This window comes from Aythya ferina (genome assembly GCF_964211825.1).
Source record: "Aythya ferina genome assembly, chromosome: 6".
Lineage (NCBI taxonomy): Eukaryota > Metazoa > Chordata > Aves > Anseriformes > Anatidae > Aythya > Aythya ferina.
In genome coordinates this window covers 14,768,698-14,789,697 of record NC_140303.1, presented here as the reverse complement: position 1 = coordinate 14,789,697, position 21,000 = coordinate 14,768,698, and the positions used below count along the sequence as shown (strand labels likewise).

Below are 21,000 nucleotides of genomic sequence, written 5' to 3'. Positions count from 1 at the left end.
AGAGATAGTAGATCTTTTATTACCCCAAATTTATTTTGGAGAGACAAGAAATTATGTAATCCCAGCTACATCTCTAATTTTGGAACCTGGGGTCATTCTTGGATACATTGATGGCTGGCAGGAGCAACTCCATTGTGTAAACGAGTACAGAGTCTGTTCTTCTCTATCACGTAACCATTTCATTTTAAAATTAAAATTTTGCAGTCTGTAAAGAACTAACAGGTTTTTTAGTTCACACAGTCTGGGGAATTTAATGTATTTTAAGTGGCACAAGTGTTGAATCACTTAAATTTTATAAATGATTAATGTCTGTAAGAACTCTATACCATTTAGTAAAGCAGAGATAGCACACTTCCATTCAAGTGATATTACAGAGATCAGAGCTGTTGAAATGAGCAGGGTGGTTTTTGTTCAGTGACCTGTAGTGTGAATTTTCAGGCCACCAGCTGCCTTGCACCAGCTTGCCTCTTTGGGCAGTTTTCTCACTGTCTAACTTAGGCAGAGGATGTAGGTGGTGTGAATAACACTTAAGAGTCAACTAAGTGGAAGTCGTTTATTTCTCTTGCAAAACCAGTAAACTGCTTCTCACTTTGTATGCATTAACATATAGTCCAGAGAAGCAAGCATGTTTTAAATTTGTGTGTTGACATACTACCCTCCAGGTAGCTAAATTTACAGGTACGTAGTGGATTGAATGCGCTTTACTCAGGCAAAATTACCCTGGCACTTGAATGAGAATTTTTTTCTGACTAAGAAGAAGCTATACAGCTATGGTTAAAACCCATGCAAACTATAAGCAAATACGTAATATTTTCCCTAATTTCCCCTATTGTGATTTACTGTATTATTTGCACCTTGGCTATTTCCCAGACTTTATATTCCTTTTGGAGGTGACTGAACAGTCTAAACGTAATGCCTTGTCTTGTTCTGATCAGCAGTTTTATGTTAGTGTGTTATTTTTGATATGTGATGCAGCAGTGTTTGGCATTAGGGAGTGCCCTCAGAGGCTTAGGCAAATCTGAATAATTAATTATGTCTATTTAATTCTTTCATTATCTCTTGTAAGATCACCCCCTTTGTAAGCTGAGTTTAAGCATTGCATTTTAGCGAGTTCAGGGTAGTTTTCAGAGTCAAAAGGAAACTGTTCCAGTTCCACAAGGTATGAGTCAGAGACATCTGCGGAAGTTGCATTCTGCTGTTGGCTTCGTGAAACCGCAGAGTAGCCTCCAGTTGATCAGCTTTGCTGTCATTGCCAAGGACTGTTCAGTCAGGCACGCAGTATTAAAAAAGGTCGCTTGGTGAAGGAGTGTGATTTGCCAGAGGAGAGTTCATGCTAATCTCAGTCCCAGTTTCTCTCAGATGTGAGTTAAGTACCGCCACGTAACACCGTAGCCATTTTCAGGAAAAAGGAAGGGAAAGGCAAACACAGATTGTGGGTTAGGAAGGGACAACTGTGGAGGAGAGAGGTCTACATGTAATTCCCCTTAATTTTGTTGTTGAGCAAGATTTCTTTGTAAATGACGGATGTTTATGGGAATTCAGTGGTCAGCTGTTGCAGCGTTTTGAGAGCCACGTGTCCATGAGGACAGCAGAGGATTTACTTCTGCGGTCCATACGGCATTCTCTGGGACTAGGTGGGACAGCAGTACAACCCCTTCTCCCATTGGAGCTAAATGGATTGAATTTCTTGAAAATGCCATTACACGTAGGAAGACTTACTTTGTTCGGTGCTCAGGAGCAGGCTGCCTAGTGAGGAACCCCTCAGCTGGCTGCGGCCTACGAGTCCTTTCTGAGGGCTACGATGGTGAGTCAGGAGCCAAGGAGCCCCAGGAATGGCCACGTGCATCGTGTCACCAGCTTGGGGCTGAGCACCAGCATCTGCCCAGCTGCAAAGCAACCCCAGTGCACGGCCTGTCAGTCGCCCATCGCGGTTCTTGTCGCCTGCCACAGTGAAGAAGCAGGACTTCCCTGCATGGCATGAACAGCTCTTTGGGTACCACTGTCCCCAGGACTGGAGCTCCTGTGACGGGGACTCCACAGCAGCAGTTAGCTGCTGGCATAGCCACTGTGCCTGGGGGTCTGTGCTTTACAACAGAAGTTGCGTTTAGAGACTGAGGTTTTAGGACTTGGGCCATTTTTCCTCATAGAAATAAAATAACTCTAAGACTAGAGGATGTGTTGACTCGTTACACTGGATCAAAATAACTGCCTACAAACGGTTTGTTCTTCTTCAGACCTGTTTTTTCTATCTAAACACATGGTCAGTTTTCTTCATTTGAATGGACTTTGCCAGCTGCTCCGCGTGGTTTAATCTCCAGAAAGTCTGAAAGATATGACTCCCTAAAAATTCTAACTTCTTACATCTGGCAAATAACTGCATTTTCTTGACTGAAAACAAAAATAGCTCCACTCCCATATGTTTCTGCCTTTGACTCAACAGTGTCTGTAGGAGTACACCCAATTCTTAGCAGTGTGTAACTGAAGTAAGTGAAGGTTAATAATATGTTTTTATTAGGTTACCTCAGAATAGATGCAGTTGTGTTTTTATCATTCTTTTCAGTGTTTTTACAAGTGATGTTTTAAGCCTGCAGAAATTTTGCATTAGATTAATTTGTAAAGTAGGTCAGCTGTTGGGCATAGCAATTCAGAGGTTTTTGTGTTACACTGAAACATTTGGGTCATCTAGCGGGTGTCTAGAAGAGACATTCTTCTTTCACCAGAAAGTGTTCCTGATCATGAAAAAAAAATATTTTGCAATAACTTAATTTATGCTCACTGTCTCTTCTTTGCAGGTATCTATGCCAGCAGCTCACGCAACGTCTTCTGCACCCACGGTGACCTTAGTTCAGCTGCCCAATGGGCAGACGGTTCAAGTGCATGGAGTAATTCAGGCTGCCCAGCCATCAGTTATTCAGTCTCCACAGGTCCAGACAGTTCAGGTACTTTCTGAAGAACTTCCTAATACATTAATTGTGCCTTCAGAATGGTTCTGCCAGTTCGCTGGTTTCTTAGTGGGCTCATGTCCTGGATTATGTTTTCACTTCTATAAACTTAACAGCAAAATCTGTACATTATTTGCTACTCTGTGACTATTTTCTGTTCTGTTTTAACCACTTTACACTTTCATACATCACTGAGTATCATTTCCCTCTAGAACTCTGTTGGTGAGTTTAACAGCTTAATGTTTTTTCTTACAGTATTTCTCTTTTCTTACATTATTTTTCTGTTCTCTTTACTGTGTTTTCCTACAGTAAGAGTATGACTAAGTGTTCAAATTATCCTGAAGTGAACAACAGCAATTTTTCTTATAATGTAACCTGTTAATCGTTAGTAAAGCTGATATTCTGGGATTAGAGTCTTTGCTGCTTAGAAAATGTTTGCATTGGTTTAAAAAACACATCTGTATGTTAATGGTCTTTAAAATATACTTATTAGTCTCCTCATAAAAATAATTTTTAATTTGCCGGCTGAATGTTGTCTTTCTTCTGTAAAGCAAGAAAGTTAATGCAATGTGAATGAAGAGAGAGCTTGAAGAGTTAGGAGAAAAGTAGTCTGAAATCCATGGCCCCTTTCCTTCCTTTTCCTTTGGAACCACTTCAAGTCCAGTGTTACCGAACACAGAAGTTGGTTGGAGTATGGTAGCTACACAGGGCAAGGACTGTACATCATTCCTTAGTTATTAGTACATTGAACACAGAAAAAAAGGTTAATTTTAAAAGGTAGACATTGTAATTATTTGATACAGACATCTAGCTGGGTATTATTTGTAAAAATAATAAAGCATGCATAATTTAAAACTAGGTCATTCTGATAGTAATCTTTGTGTATTCCTTGTCAGCTTGAATGATGAGTTTCTGGCAGGCTCTACCCTCTTCAGCTGCCGGAGTCAGAAGTTTAGGGTTTTAATCTATTGGAGACAAGCAATTTTCAGATAAGTGCACAAGTTACTAGCCCAGGGGTGGAAGATAAGAGACTGACAATGAAAGCATGGTTGGAATTCACCTGGCTCAGTGCAAAACAAGAATGTGTGTGGAATGCTGCGATACTCAAAGCCTGGTAGTTCACAATCAGCCTTGGACCCATCCAGGCCATCTATCCGATAACTGAGATTTGGGAGCCAGCAAGCTTTTTGAGCCTTGAGGTATCTTCCCTACGGTGCTTGAAGTGTCAGGCCGCGAGCTATGTTCACATAGGCATTTTGCCCTTCACTGTCATTAGCTTTTGTATATTTGTAACATGAGTATAGCCATTTGGAAAACAGTCTCTGTATTTTTATGCTGGAGATATTTTATATTTTTGGCACACTTTGAATTTAAAATTATGGAACTATAATTGATACAAACATTCCAGATTTCTGTCATCAATTTTTGTAATTTTTTTAGCACAGATTTTCAGAATTGTATCACTGCATTATTTTGTAGCATCTTTAGTTATGAAATTTTCCTGACAATTTCCCCAAAGAAAAGGTAGTCTTTTTGTAATATATCCCTACAATGATTTATAAGTTAATGTTTCTCAATTTCAATATTTTGCTCTTTTGTTTTCTAACCTTTCTGCTTTCTATCTTAATTTGTTTTCAGTTTTTCTCTCCCTAAATCTGACTACCTTTTTGTTTCCCTTAAAAAGGATGGAAACAAGGTCTTTCTTGAAAAGGAAAAGAAGTATATAGGATTACTATTTGTATTGTCTTATTGGGGCTTTTAAATTCTAGGGGACACATTAAATACCTGGGTATCTCATGGGTAAATACCTGGCTCTGCTTGTTCTTCACTGTATCCGTTACCAAACAGCCTGCCCTTTATGTTCATTGCCTAGGTAATAGTTCTCTTTAATACTTGCATTTTAGTGCTTTTCACATATCAACAATTCCTTAAAATACAGACATCGGAAACGTCCTGTTAAATTTGATTGCTGTTCTTATTTTCAGATCTCCACTATAGCAGAAAGTGAAGATTCACAGGAATCAGTGGACAGTGTCACAGATTCACAAAAACGGAGAGAAATTCTTTCCAGACGACCGTCCTACAGGTATGGGGGTCAAAAGCAGATGCATTTTGCTTGATGGATGGGTTCTTCACATGGGGAATCAAATGGTGGGATTCAGTGGTTATTTTCAGATCTACTGTTTTACCAAAATCTCTCTTCTGCAATGTCTTCTTCTGTAATAGGATATAAAGAGATAAACAAATATGAGAAGGAAGAAACCTCAGCTGTTACACTCAATTAAGACAGAAATGAGCTGAGAATAAGCTGATTGCAAAATTTGTGAAACATTGAGGTTTCACTGTGCTCGGTGTCTTAAAAATAAATTTATTGCATACTTAACACACGCATTACTCTGAAGCTTTGCAAGAAAGTGGCTTCTGCATAATCTGTAGTCTGCATAAAATCGATTCTATTGTTTATCACTGTTTTGAAATGCTAGCAGCCATCAAACTTAATTCCTTTCTCCCATGTAACTTTCAATGAACACGGGGTGTTCTGTGGCTCAGAGAGAATTTCTATCTGAGCGAAATTATGATTAAAGTTATATTTAAAGTTTGAGAAGTCAGGATGTGTTTAATGGAATGATAGACATCTAGTATATGTTACTTTATTAATTAAGCCTATCCACAGCTTTTTCTGGCTGTACTAAATCTCATTTTTCATTCTTAAAACATGCTAAATAGTTTCAAAGAATAGCTACGGAGTTCAGCAGTTTTTAAGTGACCTGTGGATTCCTGCTGCTTCAGAAATTTCATCTGCTCCCTTTTTTCATTATGAACATAGCCTTAGAAATATAAGACAGACTCTAGTCTAAGCATATCTCACCCATATGTTTGTGTTTTTTTTAGCACTTGGAGATTATTTTCTACATTCTATAGGAGCCTTCAAGGCTGTCCTGCTGAAGATAGTGCAAATCTCTGCTGAATATCCCTAACCATAATATATCTGGGAAAACACTCTTATTTGTGAGGAGCAGTTAACATTACTGCTCCTAATGTTAACATTAATGTTAACATAAATGCTGTTACAGACTTCCTTGCAGTCTGCTTCTGCAGCGAAACACTTTTACTATATATGGAAGAGTAGCTGAATATCATGAGACAACAGAGCTAAATAAACAAACAGCAAAACTGAAAAGAGGGGACTTGTGCATGCTAACTTCTCATTTGGATTGTACTCCCATGCCTGCACTGATGCCACACCACAGCCTCTGTCCTTCAAATCAGATCCTGGTAACTGCAAAACTTAGTGATTGTAAAGCTTGTATACACAGCTCAGCCTCTGGGCCAGGCTCAGCCAGAAAGGTTGATCCAAACTACAGCTGTATTTGGTGACTTCCTATTGGCTTTATTCAAGGTGTTGTAAATGGCCCTAGAGACAAGATTGGTACAGATAAGTTCACAGAACTGAAGAGCTGTACCTCTTCCTCAGAAACTCCACTTTGATCCTGGTACTGACATACATCATGTGTTCTCCATGTCAGTTCATATCTCGTATATTTATATAGCTATCACCTTACCTTCTACTTTAAAACCATCTTTAAGAATGCAAAGATAGAGTTTAACTATCAAATCGTATCTGGCATGAGTTTAAAATCGGGTGAGCTGTAATTTCTTCTTTTCTATTTTGAGCTTCTTGGATTTTGTTCTTCCTCATCCTGCCCACTTTCTCTATATTTTTAATCTGTTTTGTCCACTAACTTTTCTAGTCTAACACCTAGATTGCAAACTCTCTGGGCGGGAATTTGTTATTTGTCCAAGTGGTGCTTGGCACAGTGGAGTGCTTGTGCAACGCTGGGGTTCTTGCATGCCCACAGAGCTGAAATAGTAACAGCAAAGCTCTGTTTGTCAAGTTGCTTAGCAGAGTGACCAGTCTCCCCAGATAGCTATATGTACAGAAGTTCTAGTTCCCAAAGCCTTAGGAGCCTTATTTAAGCAATGACTGTTGTCTTGGAGCTTAGGATCTACAGTTGTTTTCTTCATCACACTTTGAGCTGTAGAGACAGTTCACAGTAAAGTATATGAGGAGAATTAAGAAAAATGTTCCCTTTCACCTAAGTAGCATTTTTCAGTGGCATAGTAGAATGTGCCAGTACTAAAAAGGGCTTGATGGTCCTCTCTGAGGGACAGTGCTTATTCTAAATGATGCAAGTTACAATTGCTATGGTCAGTCTTACAATCTCAGTCAACAGGACCTGTAGCTGTGATGTTTTAGCTGTTTGGTCTTTGGATAATTAACCCATGGACGTAATTAACAAACTGTTTTTTTTCTTTACCAATGCTAATCTCAAAGCTTTCCCAGGCAGGGTTTTTACCTCACTGTAAACATAATAGTGTGACTCCACTCGAACAGTCAGCATCATCTCCCAGGAAGCTGTTCAGTTGTAAGCTGGTTGCTCTTTACAGGCATTTCTAACTTCCTTTATTTCTGGCTCTCTGGCTGAGGCCTTTACAGTCTCTGAAATGAAGCAGTTCCCCCTGATGTAAATGAGGAGATAGTTTTTTGCATACTCTGCTTTCTTCAAATCTTTTGTGGGCAAAAGCAGGAAACAAGTAAAAATGCATGAGATAGAAACATGTTTTTAAGAAAACGGGAAGGTTGCAATAGTTGTCTCTTGGGTTGAGAAGTACCTGCATTGTTCTTCGCTGGCTCCCTTGCCCATCTACGCATGGCACTTTGAGCAGTCTTCTCCAATAAGAGTTTGAAGTTAGTCTGGGTTTTTCATTCCATATTTACCTTGCTGGCTCACTGCATTTTGCAGTTTTCCTCAGAATTACGTATCAAAAATACTTTTTTTTCCTCCCGCTTTTTATTAAAATCTCTACAACACACTGTCTTTGCCAGAAAAATTTTGAATGACTTGTCTTCAGACGCCCCAGGAGTGCCAAGGATCGAAGAAGAAAAGTCTGAAGAGGAAACAGCAGCACCTGCCATCGCCACTGTTACGGTGCCAACTCCCATTTACCAAACCAGCAGTGGGCAGTACAGTATGTAGTCTGAATTTCTCGGTGGTGCTAGTAAGTGGGGATGAGAAGATGAAGAGCTATCATTTATATAATTGCTTGGGCTAGGACAAAGCAGGAGATGAAAATAAGATTACTTGAATTTGACTGTTGGATGACCATGCCCTTTAAACACATTGCTCTTGTAAATATTCAAAACGGTCAGTGAACATTCTGGGACTGCTTGCCAGCTAGTGCAGCTAATGTGCCCTGAGGCAAAATATGAGTTAACCACAATGCTGTTATAAACTTTTTAGCTTCAGGAACCAGATGAGGTAATTCAGAAGTTTCCTTTTTATCTGACAGATTATTAATCCCAGGTGACCAAATTGTTGGCTACTTAATAGAAAAACCACTAGTCTGCCATTGCATTTTTAGAAAGTCCTGAAAAAAGAAGGACTTAGCAACCTTTTTTAAAACATGTAGTAAATCAAAGTTTCTGTGTGTTTTCAATGTCTTTATTCATTAGATTTTATAGATACAGTCCTTTGACTTAAAGGGTTGAGGATACAGCAGTAAAGCTAGAATCCACATACTGTTTCGCACAAGCAAACTCAGTATTAAATGTACAAGAGGGAGAAAGAACTCTCGGTTCATATCTTTCTCTTAAAATCTCTTTAAAATGTTGTATCTCTGTTTACTCCTTAGCCACTTGTACCCTTCCTAACTTTATTGAAACTGATGTGGTTAACTCTGCTTTCTTGCCATAACTGTAAAAACTACCTGGTCATGTAGATACCTAAGATTTTGGTATGTCTGTATATAGGAACACAGTGAAATTCTGTGGAAGTAGAAATGAGAAGTGATGTCTCAGTGCACCTCAATGACAGGATTGAGGGAAAGGAAAAACAAAAACAAAAACAAAGACTGCATGAAGGAAAGAAAATAATGTGTGAAACTGGACCTGTATGAGTGAAAACACTGCTAGGAAGGTGCTGAGGAAGTTGTAGACAAGGGGAGGAGATACAATCAGAAGAAAAAAGTGCCAAAGCAAGAAGAAAGTGAAACACAAGATGGATAGCAGTAGCAGCAGAGGAGACTGAAGGGAGTAAAGCATGGAAGAGGCGAGGAATTTCAGATGAGAAGAAAAAGGCAAGGAAAAAAACCTAAACCAACCAAGAAGAAAATACTAACTAATAAATAAGAAGTATTCCCCAGGGGAGGATTGTAGCTCCTCTGTGTGATGTTGTTAGAGTAACTAATTTGTGTTTTAAGCTGTGGTTTTTGTGTCTCCCCCAAAATGAGTCTCATGAAAAATTAAAAGCTTACTGTCAAAGTATAATTTCTTTAAATGTACATTAAAGTCATGTATCTGATTTGAAGGTGTATAAGGGTTCAGAGGATTTAACTTGAACCAGTAGTCTTCTGCATCTAGGTTTATTACTATAAGTTAATGAGTGCATTAATGTCTTAAATACTGTATCCCATTGCTTCATCTTCAGTTGCTATTACGCAAGGAGGGGCGATACAGTTGTCTAACAATGGCACAGATGGTGTGCAAGGTCTTCAGACATTGACTATGACCAACGCAGCTGCAACCCAACCTGGCACCACCATTTTACAATATGCACAGACCACAGATGGACAGCAGATACTTGTACCCAGCAACCAAGTTGTTGTACAAGGTGAGATACTTCACAGCCAGTCATTCTGTTTAACATTTTCTTCACGTGGATATAAGTTGCCAACCTAACTCCCTCAAACGTGTCAGGAAACAAACAACTTTGGTACAGAATCAGTCTCCAAAATGATTAAAGAAAATTCTGGACAAAGCTGTTTGTCACATTTTCTCGGAGCCTTTCACTTCAGATCAATACGTTTATAGATATTTGGGTCTTACTTCTTAAAATGATATATTCATTTTTGGTTTTCCATGCTGTATTTCTGCAGTCTGCCTACATGATTTGTGTTACATGTTCTACAAAAAATGATAAGTAAGTTTTCCCCCTTTACAAGTGGAAGTCATAATTCCTTTCTGTTGTGGGTTTGCAGCTAGTCACCAAATATTTAATCATCAAGTCTTAGAATCGTAGAATACTTCAGAAAAGTGCTCTAGGTCATTTCATCAAGACCTCCACTTAGAGCAGGGGTACTTCAGTCTTAGACCAAGTTTCTCTTTTTTATTAAAATACAGGTTTGTTTGTTTTTAATTAGGGGGAGGCTATTAAGAAAAATATTTATTATAAATAACAGAAAATTGTATCCCTGCCTTTATGATTCTAAAGCAGGTAATTTGAAGGTTATCCAGTGGAGAGGTCTCCAGGCACCAGTGAAAATACATAGCTGAGAAAAATACTATTGTTGCATTAATTTTCTGTTTTTTGTGTTCTTAACGAAGTGTGGTCTTGTTAGGTGGTATAATATTTTTTATACTCAGGCAAGTATAATACACTCCTGGATTAAAACAAATGAAAGAAAGTCAAGACGTTTTTCATTCTAGAGAAGTGGTGGAGTAGTGTGCCTAATTTGCACTCTCTTGTTGGAGTAAATGCTACATTTCTATACGCTTCTTTCTGCCCCAGATACCTGCACACGTAGTTTCTCCTTTTGCAGGTAGAAATTTGGAGCACAGCTAGAAATACCACTTAGCATCCTACATTTTCTTACCAATGCTAAAACTGCCTAAAATCAGAGAAATAAAAGAAATGTGCTCAGGGAAGAAGTACAGCAATGCAGCAGACAAATCAAGTTACCAAGCACAAGTGAAGACTTCTTCAGCAGGAATGCCCAAAACTTGCATATGGTTAATAAACTAAGAGTGAGATGACAATGACGACACACCCAGGTGATGGTCATCCATCCTGTATTGTAGCTCAAAATATGTGGTTAGATAGATGATTAACGGTACTGTCACCCAACTGATATGGTCACCGGTGTTTTTTGTCTTTCAGCTGCCTCGGGAGATGTGCAGACCTACCAGATTCGCACTGCCCCTACCAGCACCATTGCACCAGGAGTAGTCATGGCATCATCTCCAGCACTTCCAACCCAGCCAGCAGAAGAGGCCGCACGGAAGAGAGAAGTGCGTCTAATGAAGAACAGGCATGTACCTTTAGATCCTTTTTTTTCTTTCCCGATCAGCTCTGCATAGAACTAGAGTGTTAAGCAGTAAGAATCGTGATCTTTCTTAGTCATTTAAAGATGCAAAGCAAAGAAACACATCTGCGAGGGCCATGCATTGATTAGGACACCTTAAGTAACGGTGTCAGACTCATTCTGTGAGGTGAGTGAATTACTCCTTCCCTTTTTTTGTTGCCATAAGGAGAAAAGTCAGTGGTGAGAGAGTTGTTTGATTGCAGGTGTGTTGTCATGAACACTGAGGTGAGTTGATTTTTTAAAGTTAATACATTCATGTAGTTTTCTTTCCTGAAATCTATAGCTTAGCCTCCTGTGTGCATTATCCTTGCTACTGGCTGACTCACTCTCTTCATGAGCGCTTTCTATCATGTCTCACTTGTTCTCTTTAGCTGCTTGCCCTTTGGGTTTTATTCTCCAGAGGCAGAAAGACTCAGGGGGAGGCTAAATGAGCAGCTATGCTTTGTGGAGTCAGTATTGGCAGCAAAGGGGCTGAGAGAGGAGACTTGACCCATAGGAGTTAGTGTGTGGGGAGGAGGATCCACCAAGCCTCCTTAGGTGGGGCTTCGTGGGGGCTGCCAAGAAATGGAACTGCACGGGGAAATCAGGCTGATGCTCCTTAAGAGTACCTGCTGTGAAAGAGGAAAGTGGTGAGCCTTAGAGGACCCATCATCACACCAGGCTTGAGCTCCCTCCACAGGCCAGAGATTTGAGCCTGTATGTTACACCCTGATGGGGAAAGGGCTGTGCTTCCCTCCCCAATGTGGAGGGAAAGCCCCAGGAAGTGCTGTTGAATTGGTCTGTCAGTCTGTTATGTCACACAGTTGCATTTATCTTCTGTGGATTGTTAAGTTCTGAACACAACAGAAAGCCTGAGCAAACCCATTGCTTGTTTGGGTAGTTTGAAAGAAGAGGTAAATAGTGCTGAAGAACAAGAGTTCACTTTTTAAATTTTTGTTTTTCTTTTTTACATAATCTCACCTGTCTTCCCTTTTTACATATTTCTTGGATATCAGTAAATAGTAGATGTCATTGTTCACCCATTCTAGCTCTGCATTTGTGAAAAATTTATTTAAAATTCTGAATCCCTTCACTGAGTCAGAAACCGTACTCCAGGAAAAGACAGCTTTGCTGTTTGGAAAAGCCAAGAAAAACAGTGGAAAATTATCTCCATTTGAGTTAAATGGACAGCTTTTGCAACAGTATCTTGTTGCTTTTGGTGCTTTTAGCCTGCCTACTTAATAGGTATTTGCAAATCTGGGCTCCACAGGGAAGCAGGGGAGAAGGATGTAGAGGAGGTATATGGGGAGGTGGTACTTAATGAAGGATTGGAGTGTAAATATTCATAGATATTATTGTGCAATTTCTCTGTGAGCAATTTTTACATTTTAAAAGCTGTTGTGTAAACTACTGTAACTCTAGCTGTTCATAATGCAAACCTAATGTACACAGACTCAAAGTGGCTTAACACGCAGCCCAAGCTGGCACAAAGTCACAGAAAGAAAAAGCTGTCACCCAAGAGACAACTTAGTAGCTCACCACTGGGAGGCACAACTCTTTCCTGATGTAGTAGTAGTTAATCTATTGGTGAAACAAGTAATAGAGTAAAATGACTTTAAAATACAAATGTTCCACGTGGCCCACTGAAGTGCTACAAGCACATGAACCTGTGATTTTAGGAGTGTAAAATGGATACCTGAGTCCTTTCAGGGCCTAGAAACTAGATTTTTTTTTCATCCTGTTTCATTTGCAGAGCTGGCTGAATTTCAAAAGTTGCTTTTAGAGTTGTCTTACTAGATAGATCCTGGAACAGATGCTCTTTTTTAACTTGTAGTACAGTTACTACTTACCTAATGAGTGGAAGAACTGGGTTCAATTTTGTCCTCTCATTTCCCAGAACATTGATGTTATCACCAATCTATGCAGTATTTACAATGAAGGAATATTCGCTCTCCTTTTGAAGTTGCTCTCCTTTGCACCTCACAATTCAGGGCAAACAAGCATGTCTGTTACATGTATCTACAGTATACTGCTTTGACAAGCCATGATGCTGGAAGAGAGCCTAACATAGTGGGATCTATATGCTGAAACAAACCGTGGATCTTGAGAAATTGTTATGAAGTCAGCCTTTTTTACTAAATCGTGAATGTTTCTTCCAGTACCTGCATATTGTAAAAATGACAGTATTAGGTAAAGGTTTGACCTGAACAGTTCAATAGCTGGTGTCTGCAAGTAATTGTTCTGGATTTGAATGTCCTTTTTTGCTTTGCAGAGAGGCAGCACGTGAATGTCGCAGGAAGAAAAAGGAGTATGTGAAATGTCTAGAAAATCGAGTGGCTGTGCTTGAAAACCAAAACAAGACACTGATTGAGGAGTTAAAAGCACTTAAGGACCTTTACTGCCACAAATCGGATTAATTTTGGATTCCCATTTTCACTTGTCCAGGTGGGATAGAGACTGGTTCTGGCTATACCCAGAGAGACAATGTAAACTTTTTATTTTCTAAACATTTCTTTTTTTCTATGCGCAAAACTGCCTGAAGCAACTACAGAATATACTTCATCTGTGCTTTGCATCAAACTGTGAATGTTCAAATACTTGCCTCCAGTTCTCCCCTTACAAGATTATTTTCATCGTCAAATAATCTCAGCGTGAAGAAGAACAGGCTCCTTTCTCATCTCCCCATCCTCTTCAAGGAATAACAGTGGTCACTTGGGAAGTTACTGTGGGGGAGGGTCCTTTTGTAATGATTTCAAGAATTTGTGCTGAGTTCTTTCCATTGCCTTAGAGACGGAACTACCCCAGCCTCTTGGCCCAGAGAGCTGTGGGCCGGCATACGTGGAGCACGCGTGGTGCAATTAAGAAGCAGTGGTTGCCAAATTGGTTTCACATACTTGTTTTAAACTATAAAAATACATGTCTAAGTGGCATGCCAAAGGAAAGGCACTTCACAGTCACATGCTGTGTGTGGAGCTAACATACCTTTTTTAAACTAGCACAGGAGGGGTTCTGATGTGTAATCTGCATTACTAGTCCCTCCTGGACTAGTGAAAACTCTATTCCACAGAAACAAATGGATTGAAATGAGCTTCACTGGTCAGTTGTTGCTTCTTGCAGCATATGTGTGCAAGTGTGTTCAGCATTTTGAATGCACAGAAAGAAAACACCAGCTTCAGAGGTTATTGGTTGGCAAATGATATTTAGATGGGGACGGAATTCAGAATTAAAAAGGTACAATAGTGACGTTTTGAAAACAGATGTGTAGTAAGCAAGGGTAACACACGAAAGCACTACCTATGTGTATGCAGAACAACTAAACAGTTGAAGCACGGCCAACTCCACATACATATTCTCTGATGGTTTGTCCCAAGTCCTCTCAAGCGATCAGGTATTTCTGTTTCCCTACCACTGTCTTATGTAATTGAAATTATTGTACTTAATGGAAACATTGTCCTGGTTTGCTAGGTTATTTTTCAAACTTTGAGGCTGCGCTTTCCATCCGTTAATTAAACTGCAGTATGGTAACTGCCAGGACAACCTCAAATATCGAAGAGAACTTCAAACATGAATATTCCGACTGGCTTCTGCTTCTCAAGAGACAATATTATTTGAACTTTCCCAGGCTAAACAAATTCTTAATTTATTCAGAGGATTTTTTCATGCAAAGGGTCAGATTTACCAAGTAGTTTATTCATGTAGGTAAAATTACTTATGTGCCTCAGACATTTGCAAAATCAAACTTCTTGTGTGTACTGAGGAAACATGATCTTTCACAGATTTACATTGTTAAAAAGGTAGATCATGTTAAAAATAACTACTCGGCATTAGGACTTCCATTGTGTGTCAAAAAGAATCATGCTCAGTTTGTTTACTGGCCCTCTGAAGCCAGTCTCTTCATTTCTCAACTTGGGTCATTTGATGGAGTATGTTTACTTTGGGCCTCTGGTCCAACTTTTATGTATAGAGACATATGAATAAGACTCTGGTCTATACTAATGCCTTGCCTAGCAAAGTATTAGCTAATATTTTTTTCCCATTTGCTCTATCTGTTTTTAAGATAAATTTCAAACATGAGCTTCTAAAAGGTTATACAATCAATGTGACGTAGGAAGAACTTTTGCAAGACTCTTGATAGTTGAGTCTCAAACAGCTAAGCAGTATTAAAAGTTCTAGTTTTCTCATTTGAGAGGGCATTCAGTTTCCAAGAGACTTTAAAAGGAGCAGGGTTAAACTTGTAGCATTATTGTTAAATCTAGAGTTATCAATAATTTCAAATTGTTTGTATTTCAAATAAGAGAAAATAAGTATCAGAATTATGAAAGAATTCATTTTCAACTTAAGTTTTGAGGGGGTTTATAAATGGTCTATTTTTATCTGTCATGGAGAATTGATTTTCATGATTTTATTTAATGGAAAATGAATTTATGAGTTTAGCAATGCAAATTTAAAGAAGACCCTAAATTCTCAGCAGTGCTTTTCTAACAATTGTCTGATTTTTGAAGACAGAGAATATGTGCATGTATGACGGTTACCAGTTGTTCAGAACTAGCGCAAGAAATAGACTGTTGATAATGCAGGAGTAATTCTCGTAAAATATTTAACTTTATGATGGCCTGATTTACACAGTTACATGGGATGGTTTCTCCAGCTTTGAGAAACATGAAGAAAAGATGTACATTCCTACATGAAGGCTTTCTCTTTTGCAGAACCATCTGTCTGCAAAAGCTTGAGGTTTTGTACTGAAACTGCATGAGGCTAGCCGAGATCTGGGAGCTGTTCCTAGCAGGTCATGAGCACTCACTGGTAGTCATGCAGCAGAAAGCCTGGCGGCTGAATGGACAGGGGAGCCTAAAGCAGTTCCTGGACATGGTTCTTCCGTTGAAGCCAATTTGTGAAGCAGTGAGAGGAGAACTGCATTACCAGTTTGTCTGTGCGTGGTCTGTGAGTAGTCTATTGTGTTATTAGTGTAGACTGCGTTAGCAACTAGCATTTAATTGAGAAAAAGAACATTATTTTAAAGTACCTAGGGATCTGCGAGAATCTTTATTTTTATTTATGCTGCACTGAGGATTTAGGGACTTGAATTTCTTTAATGGAAATTTTAAATGATGTTGATAAAAAATGTATTAGGCCAAGTATAAGGCTGGCTAGGGTTACCCATACATACTTTACTACTCATAGTGACCCAAAAAGGGAAAGGATATGATGCAGGCATTCATTCATATGTTACTTACCAAGTAGTGAGGTTGGGGTAATCAGCTTCTATAAACTAAGGCCATTTGGAAGTAGGACAGCAATTATGCTGGCAGGGGGGAGGGAAGGTTAGTTTTATATCTCACGGTTGTGAGTTTTCAAGAATTGATAGCCTGTTTTACCTGAAGAGAGGGTTAGAAAGGGCTAGATCCATTATGTTCATAATAAACAAGAATTGATTTGAAATATAATTTTTGTAATGTCATTATTTTGCAAAACAACAGCACCAGTCAGGCAGTTAAGATATTGTCAGAGGTGCTCTTTTAATTTAGATATTCTTGGAAAATACATATGTATAATATATGTACATATATATATATATACACACAGTATATAATCTACAGCTCTGAGAGCTTTTAAGTCAGGAATGCTGAGTATTATAGTATATGGAGGTCAGAAAAAATTTTTACTTCTCTGTGTGTGTCTGGGTGTGTGTGGATGTGTGCGTGTGTGTGAAAGCTTCCCCTGCCCCAGTAGTCCTGGGCTGCATTATTCTAGCGCTTATTACTGATTTGTTTTGTGCTGTTTCTCAGTTATCCATTTTCAAGAATTTTATTTTCATCTTTCATGATTTTTGTGAGTTGGTTTGTTTTTATTTTTTTATTTTTTGATGGAGAATTTTGAAATTATATAACCAGTTGTTTTAAAACAACTACCACCCTGCAGAATAATTCACTTTTGTGCTTTTTCTCTTTGGCAGCTATATATCAAAGGCAGATCAATTGGAAAGGTTGTTAAGGTGTTGTTTTTAAAAGGAACCACTGGTAAGACTTCTGTTTTCCTCCTGGGGTAGTGGCTGTGCATTTTTATTTAAGCAGTGATTTCACCAGTGAATCAGATAGTTGCTGGCACCATTGCTTGTATCTGAAAGCACAATTTTAGCCTGTCATTGTCAGGACTGTACAGACACCTATACGTTCTGGCTCTTGTGTAGTTCATGTTTGTTGCAGACCACTATCTTCTCTGGTACTTTACATTGATCAGAAAACTGGTGGGGTGTTTGGAATCATTAAGAGGCTCAGGAAAAAAAAAAAAAGTTAGATTTAATAAGGAAAACAGCCCTAATAGTTTCTGATCTAAATTTGTACTATAGTTTTGTTTTGGTTTGGTTTTTTAAATCCGGGCTTCCAGTAAACAGCAGCTGCAAGTAGTCATCTATTAGTGAAAACTGGCCTCTGCCTTTTTTTTTAATTTTATTTTATTTTAGACAGATAGCCAGTGCTTTTTATGGGTTAAAGACAAGTCTCCCCACCAAAGCAAGTTTATTATCAGTGGTTGCGAATCTACGACAGATCAACAGATCATAGGGGATTTCATTGGTTTCCTAAGACCCTGTTTTTATTGTCATTTTTTTTTTTACCCTGAAGCAGGTTAGTGATGTCACATTTGCCAATGATCTAACCAAAAGGTCATGTATTTATTTTTGTTACACGGTATTCTTTGTAAATGTTTAATTAAAATGTGCACTTTTTAAAAAAACACAAAAAAAAAACACAAAGCAGAACAAAAAAAAAAAAAAAAAAAAAAAAAAAAGAAAGAGAGAAATTGGGTTTGCTTGAGAAGCTCCCTGGCAGAATTGCTATAGTCCTGCCACCTGCACACAACTCACTCCTCTCCCCACAGCAGTTGACTCTTTCAACAATTTAACTTGCTGATTAGCACCTGGCTTCCAGTAGGCATTGCTTCAAAATGGCAGATCTGGGCTGGCACTACTGAAGACTGGAAAGAATTAAGTGTATGGTGTCATAGCAGTAGGCATAGGATGGTTATTAAATTGTTTTTAGACAGAGTAGAACTAGTTCAGTGACCCCAAGTGAGAAAGGTAAATTAATTTGGAAGGAAAACTAAATTCCTTCTCAGTCACTTTATTCCCCTTTTCTTAATTTGAAATTTGGCTGCAAATTTTAGAAGTTGCATTCTAGGAAAATAAATCAAAATCACAATTCTTTGGCACCAGGAATTGAAGATGTAGTGATAGCGTGTCAGCCTGCTTTAAAAGAAAAAAAGCACAACTAACTTCCTTTTGCAGGAACAATGATAATTATCTACAATCCTGAAATATGTCACCGTAAGCAGGTTTTAAAAGCATACGGTACGTACATGGTTCTCACGTACTGTGCCTGGGAACTCAATTTCCTAAGCTTTTGAATTTGCTAGTCGTAAAAGACAGTGATTTTGCAGAACGCTGAATGTATCATGAAGCTTGGTCACTCTGGGAGGAGCTGGACTGGTAAAGAGAAACAGGGTGATGAAAACCTATCTGCTGTGTGCTTGTGACAGGTTCAGGTTTGTGGATGGATGTGTCTTAAATCTGTGCATCTTTTAGGAAAAGGGACCAGATCCAGTTGGTGAAGGGGGGATTACATTTCAAGCATTTTGCCTTGGAATGTATTTTTTACGTGTATTTAAGCTTTGGCCTGCAAAGAGACTTGCTCAGCCTAGTTTGCGTAGCACAAATTGAAGACATTGACCTGTTGTGGTGCTGCAAGTGCAGGTTTTGACTTGTGTTACTCAATGGTGAGTTCAGGTCTTGTTTTCACCAGCAGTAAGGACAAAAAGCCAGCTGTCACCAGGAGCTGGGTGCTGGCAGGGGAAGGGCGAGGGATCGGCCGTAGTGATCCACGGTTAGTGCAGTTCCATAAGCTGACCGTTTACTGTACTCACGACTTGGGAGCAGTCAGTTCACTGAGTCTCAGCCTCAACTATGTATTTCTCTAAATTAGGGGATAGCTGAGTGTGAGACCAAGGGGAAGGCAGGCCTTGAGCCAGTCAGTTACCTGGAAATGGCCGCTGTTAAGAACTGGGGATGTTTGGATGCTCTCCACAAGTTGTGTTTTATCCAGGTGCCACTCCATTTTTTGTGTGTGTAATGACGTTTATTTATATAAAAACATGAAGTTTAAAAAGTTCTAGAACTGCGAGTTTGTATGAGATTTGACGCTGTGCTGCTTATATGGACTTCTAGGGATGGGATGGGGAACAGGACAAGAAGAGGTGCTAGTTGGCAGCCAACCCCTCCACAGACTTGTCCACAGGTTGGTTGTTCATTTCAAAAATGAGTTACTTGTAGTCTGGATTTATAAGTTGAAATTGTTTTGAAACAGTGTTTTTCAGGGAAGCTTCCAGAGCGAGGGTGGTTATTCTCCCTTTGTAATGTAAGCTGGAAAGAGCAAGTTCACCTCATCTGCATTTCTGATTCTTTACCCAAACCATGTCAGCACAGAACAGGGTATTTGAGCTTGACTCCCACGTTCCTGTGGAAGTTAAAAGACTAAATGAAAATCCATTGTTGGAGGAAAATAAGTTCTTATTTACATTTTCCCCAAAATTTAGAAACATCCCTGTTGTGTTTTTTTTTTTTTTACTTTTTTTTTTGTGCTTTATCTGTGTTTTTAAAAAAAAAAATGTACTGGGTTATAATGCATTTTATTAACACTATGTACATATTAGCTGCTTTGTGTTTCAGAATGGTAGTAATTGCTTTGTATATTAAAGTGATTCTTGTGAATTTGTGAATTATTGTCATAAAGAAGTGCTTTTTCTTACTGTAACCTTTGTGGTATAAACTGTCATAACTCCCTTTTTACACAAACATTTATGTGCAGTCACATAAACATGCTTTTAAAAACTCTTAAAGTCTCTTTTTTGGACAGGATGATCAGTTTACACTAATTTAGGGGTAAAACTAGAAAGGAATATGTGAAAAGGCATATTTTAAGCCAATGATGATGTCCTCTCATGTTCTGTGGCCTGCTGTGAGTATTCATGAGATAATTTTCCCAAATAGAAGGCTTTTTAAATCTTAATTAGATAGAATTAATGAGAGGTTAAATCCTGAATAACAGTTTCTCTTCCACTTCTGATACTTATTTTTAAACCTGCTTTCTTGTATCTGCTTTGGTGGCAATTAGTTTTGTTTTTTAATAATGTGTGAAAGATTTTTTTTCTTTTCACAGTTTAAATATGCTGTCTTTCCCACTTTTAAGCATTCCTGAAAGCCATGTACTACCAATTTTAAGAACAGAACAGAAGGCAGCAAGCATTGCAAAGATTGTAACTTGATTATGTAATCTGCAAGGCTGAATCAAAACACTGGGATAAAAGCCAGAAGAACAAATTCAGCACTGATGCAAACACACCTCTAGTGAAATCAAGGCAAAGAAGAAAGGTCAGCTCATTATGGCTGGGATTTTGTAGTTCTCACAACTAAGCACTTGCATAATGTCAGTCCTATACTTGTTCACAAAATCCACGTCTCGGTAATGAAGGAGAATCAAGCAGGGATTAGTCCATAAGATAAAAATGCAGTTTGTCTTGAATTTCATGGTGAAAGAATCAGGTAATGCAGGTCCCTCTGCAGTCAGTAGGTCATCTGGTAAAGCTGATTCTTCTGATACTGCACCGCAAAGCTCTTTTGTCCATAAAACAGAGTTGAATATCATAGTCCATGTCTTTATATTAATTGAATACCACTTCAGTGTTGCAATGACATTTCAGAAAAGTTTGTTTCCTCACAGCATGACATGTTTGAGGAATGACTACAGAAATTCACATCACGTTCATGTCTATCCAGTCACTTTCCTGTGTCTTGGATCCTCTCCCAGGGGTGAGTATTTTTTCTCTTGCAAGTCTACTTATGCACTGCCCTACTGCTCAGGGACTGATGCACAAACAGGTTCTGCCT

General features: G+C 38.8%; 1 protein-coding gene across 3 annotated transcripts in view; it reads left to right on the top strand.

Moving 5' to 3' along the window:
• Positions 1-19,946, top strand: part of CREB1 (cAMP responsive element binding protein 1) — a 39,244-nt gene extending 19,298 nt beyond the window's left edge. For all 3 annotated transcript variants that reach the window (XM_084523082.1, XM_084523081.1, XM_084523083.1), the window contains 6 exons: positions 2,793-2,939; positions 4,928-5,028; positions 7,831-7,973; positions 9,431-9,613; positions 10,880-11,030; positions 13,336-19,946. In XM_084523082.1, coding sequence (XP_084379208.1) covers positions 2,793-2,939; positions 4,928-5,028; positions 7,831-7,973; positions 9,431-9,613; positions 10,880-11,030; positions 13,336-13,480 — 870 coding nt within the window. In that variant the 3' untranslated portion in view covers positions 13,481-19,946. The remainder of the gene's footprint in view (positions 1-2,792; positions 2,940-4,927; positions 5,029-7,830; positions 7,974-9,430; positions 9,614-10,879; positions 11,031-13,335) is intronic.
• Positions 19,947-21,000: the final 1,054 nt, after the last annotated feature.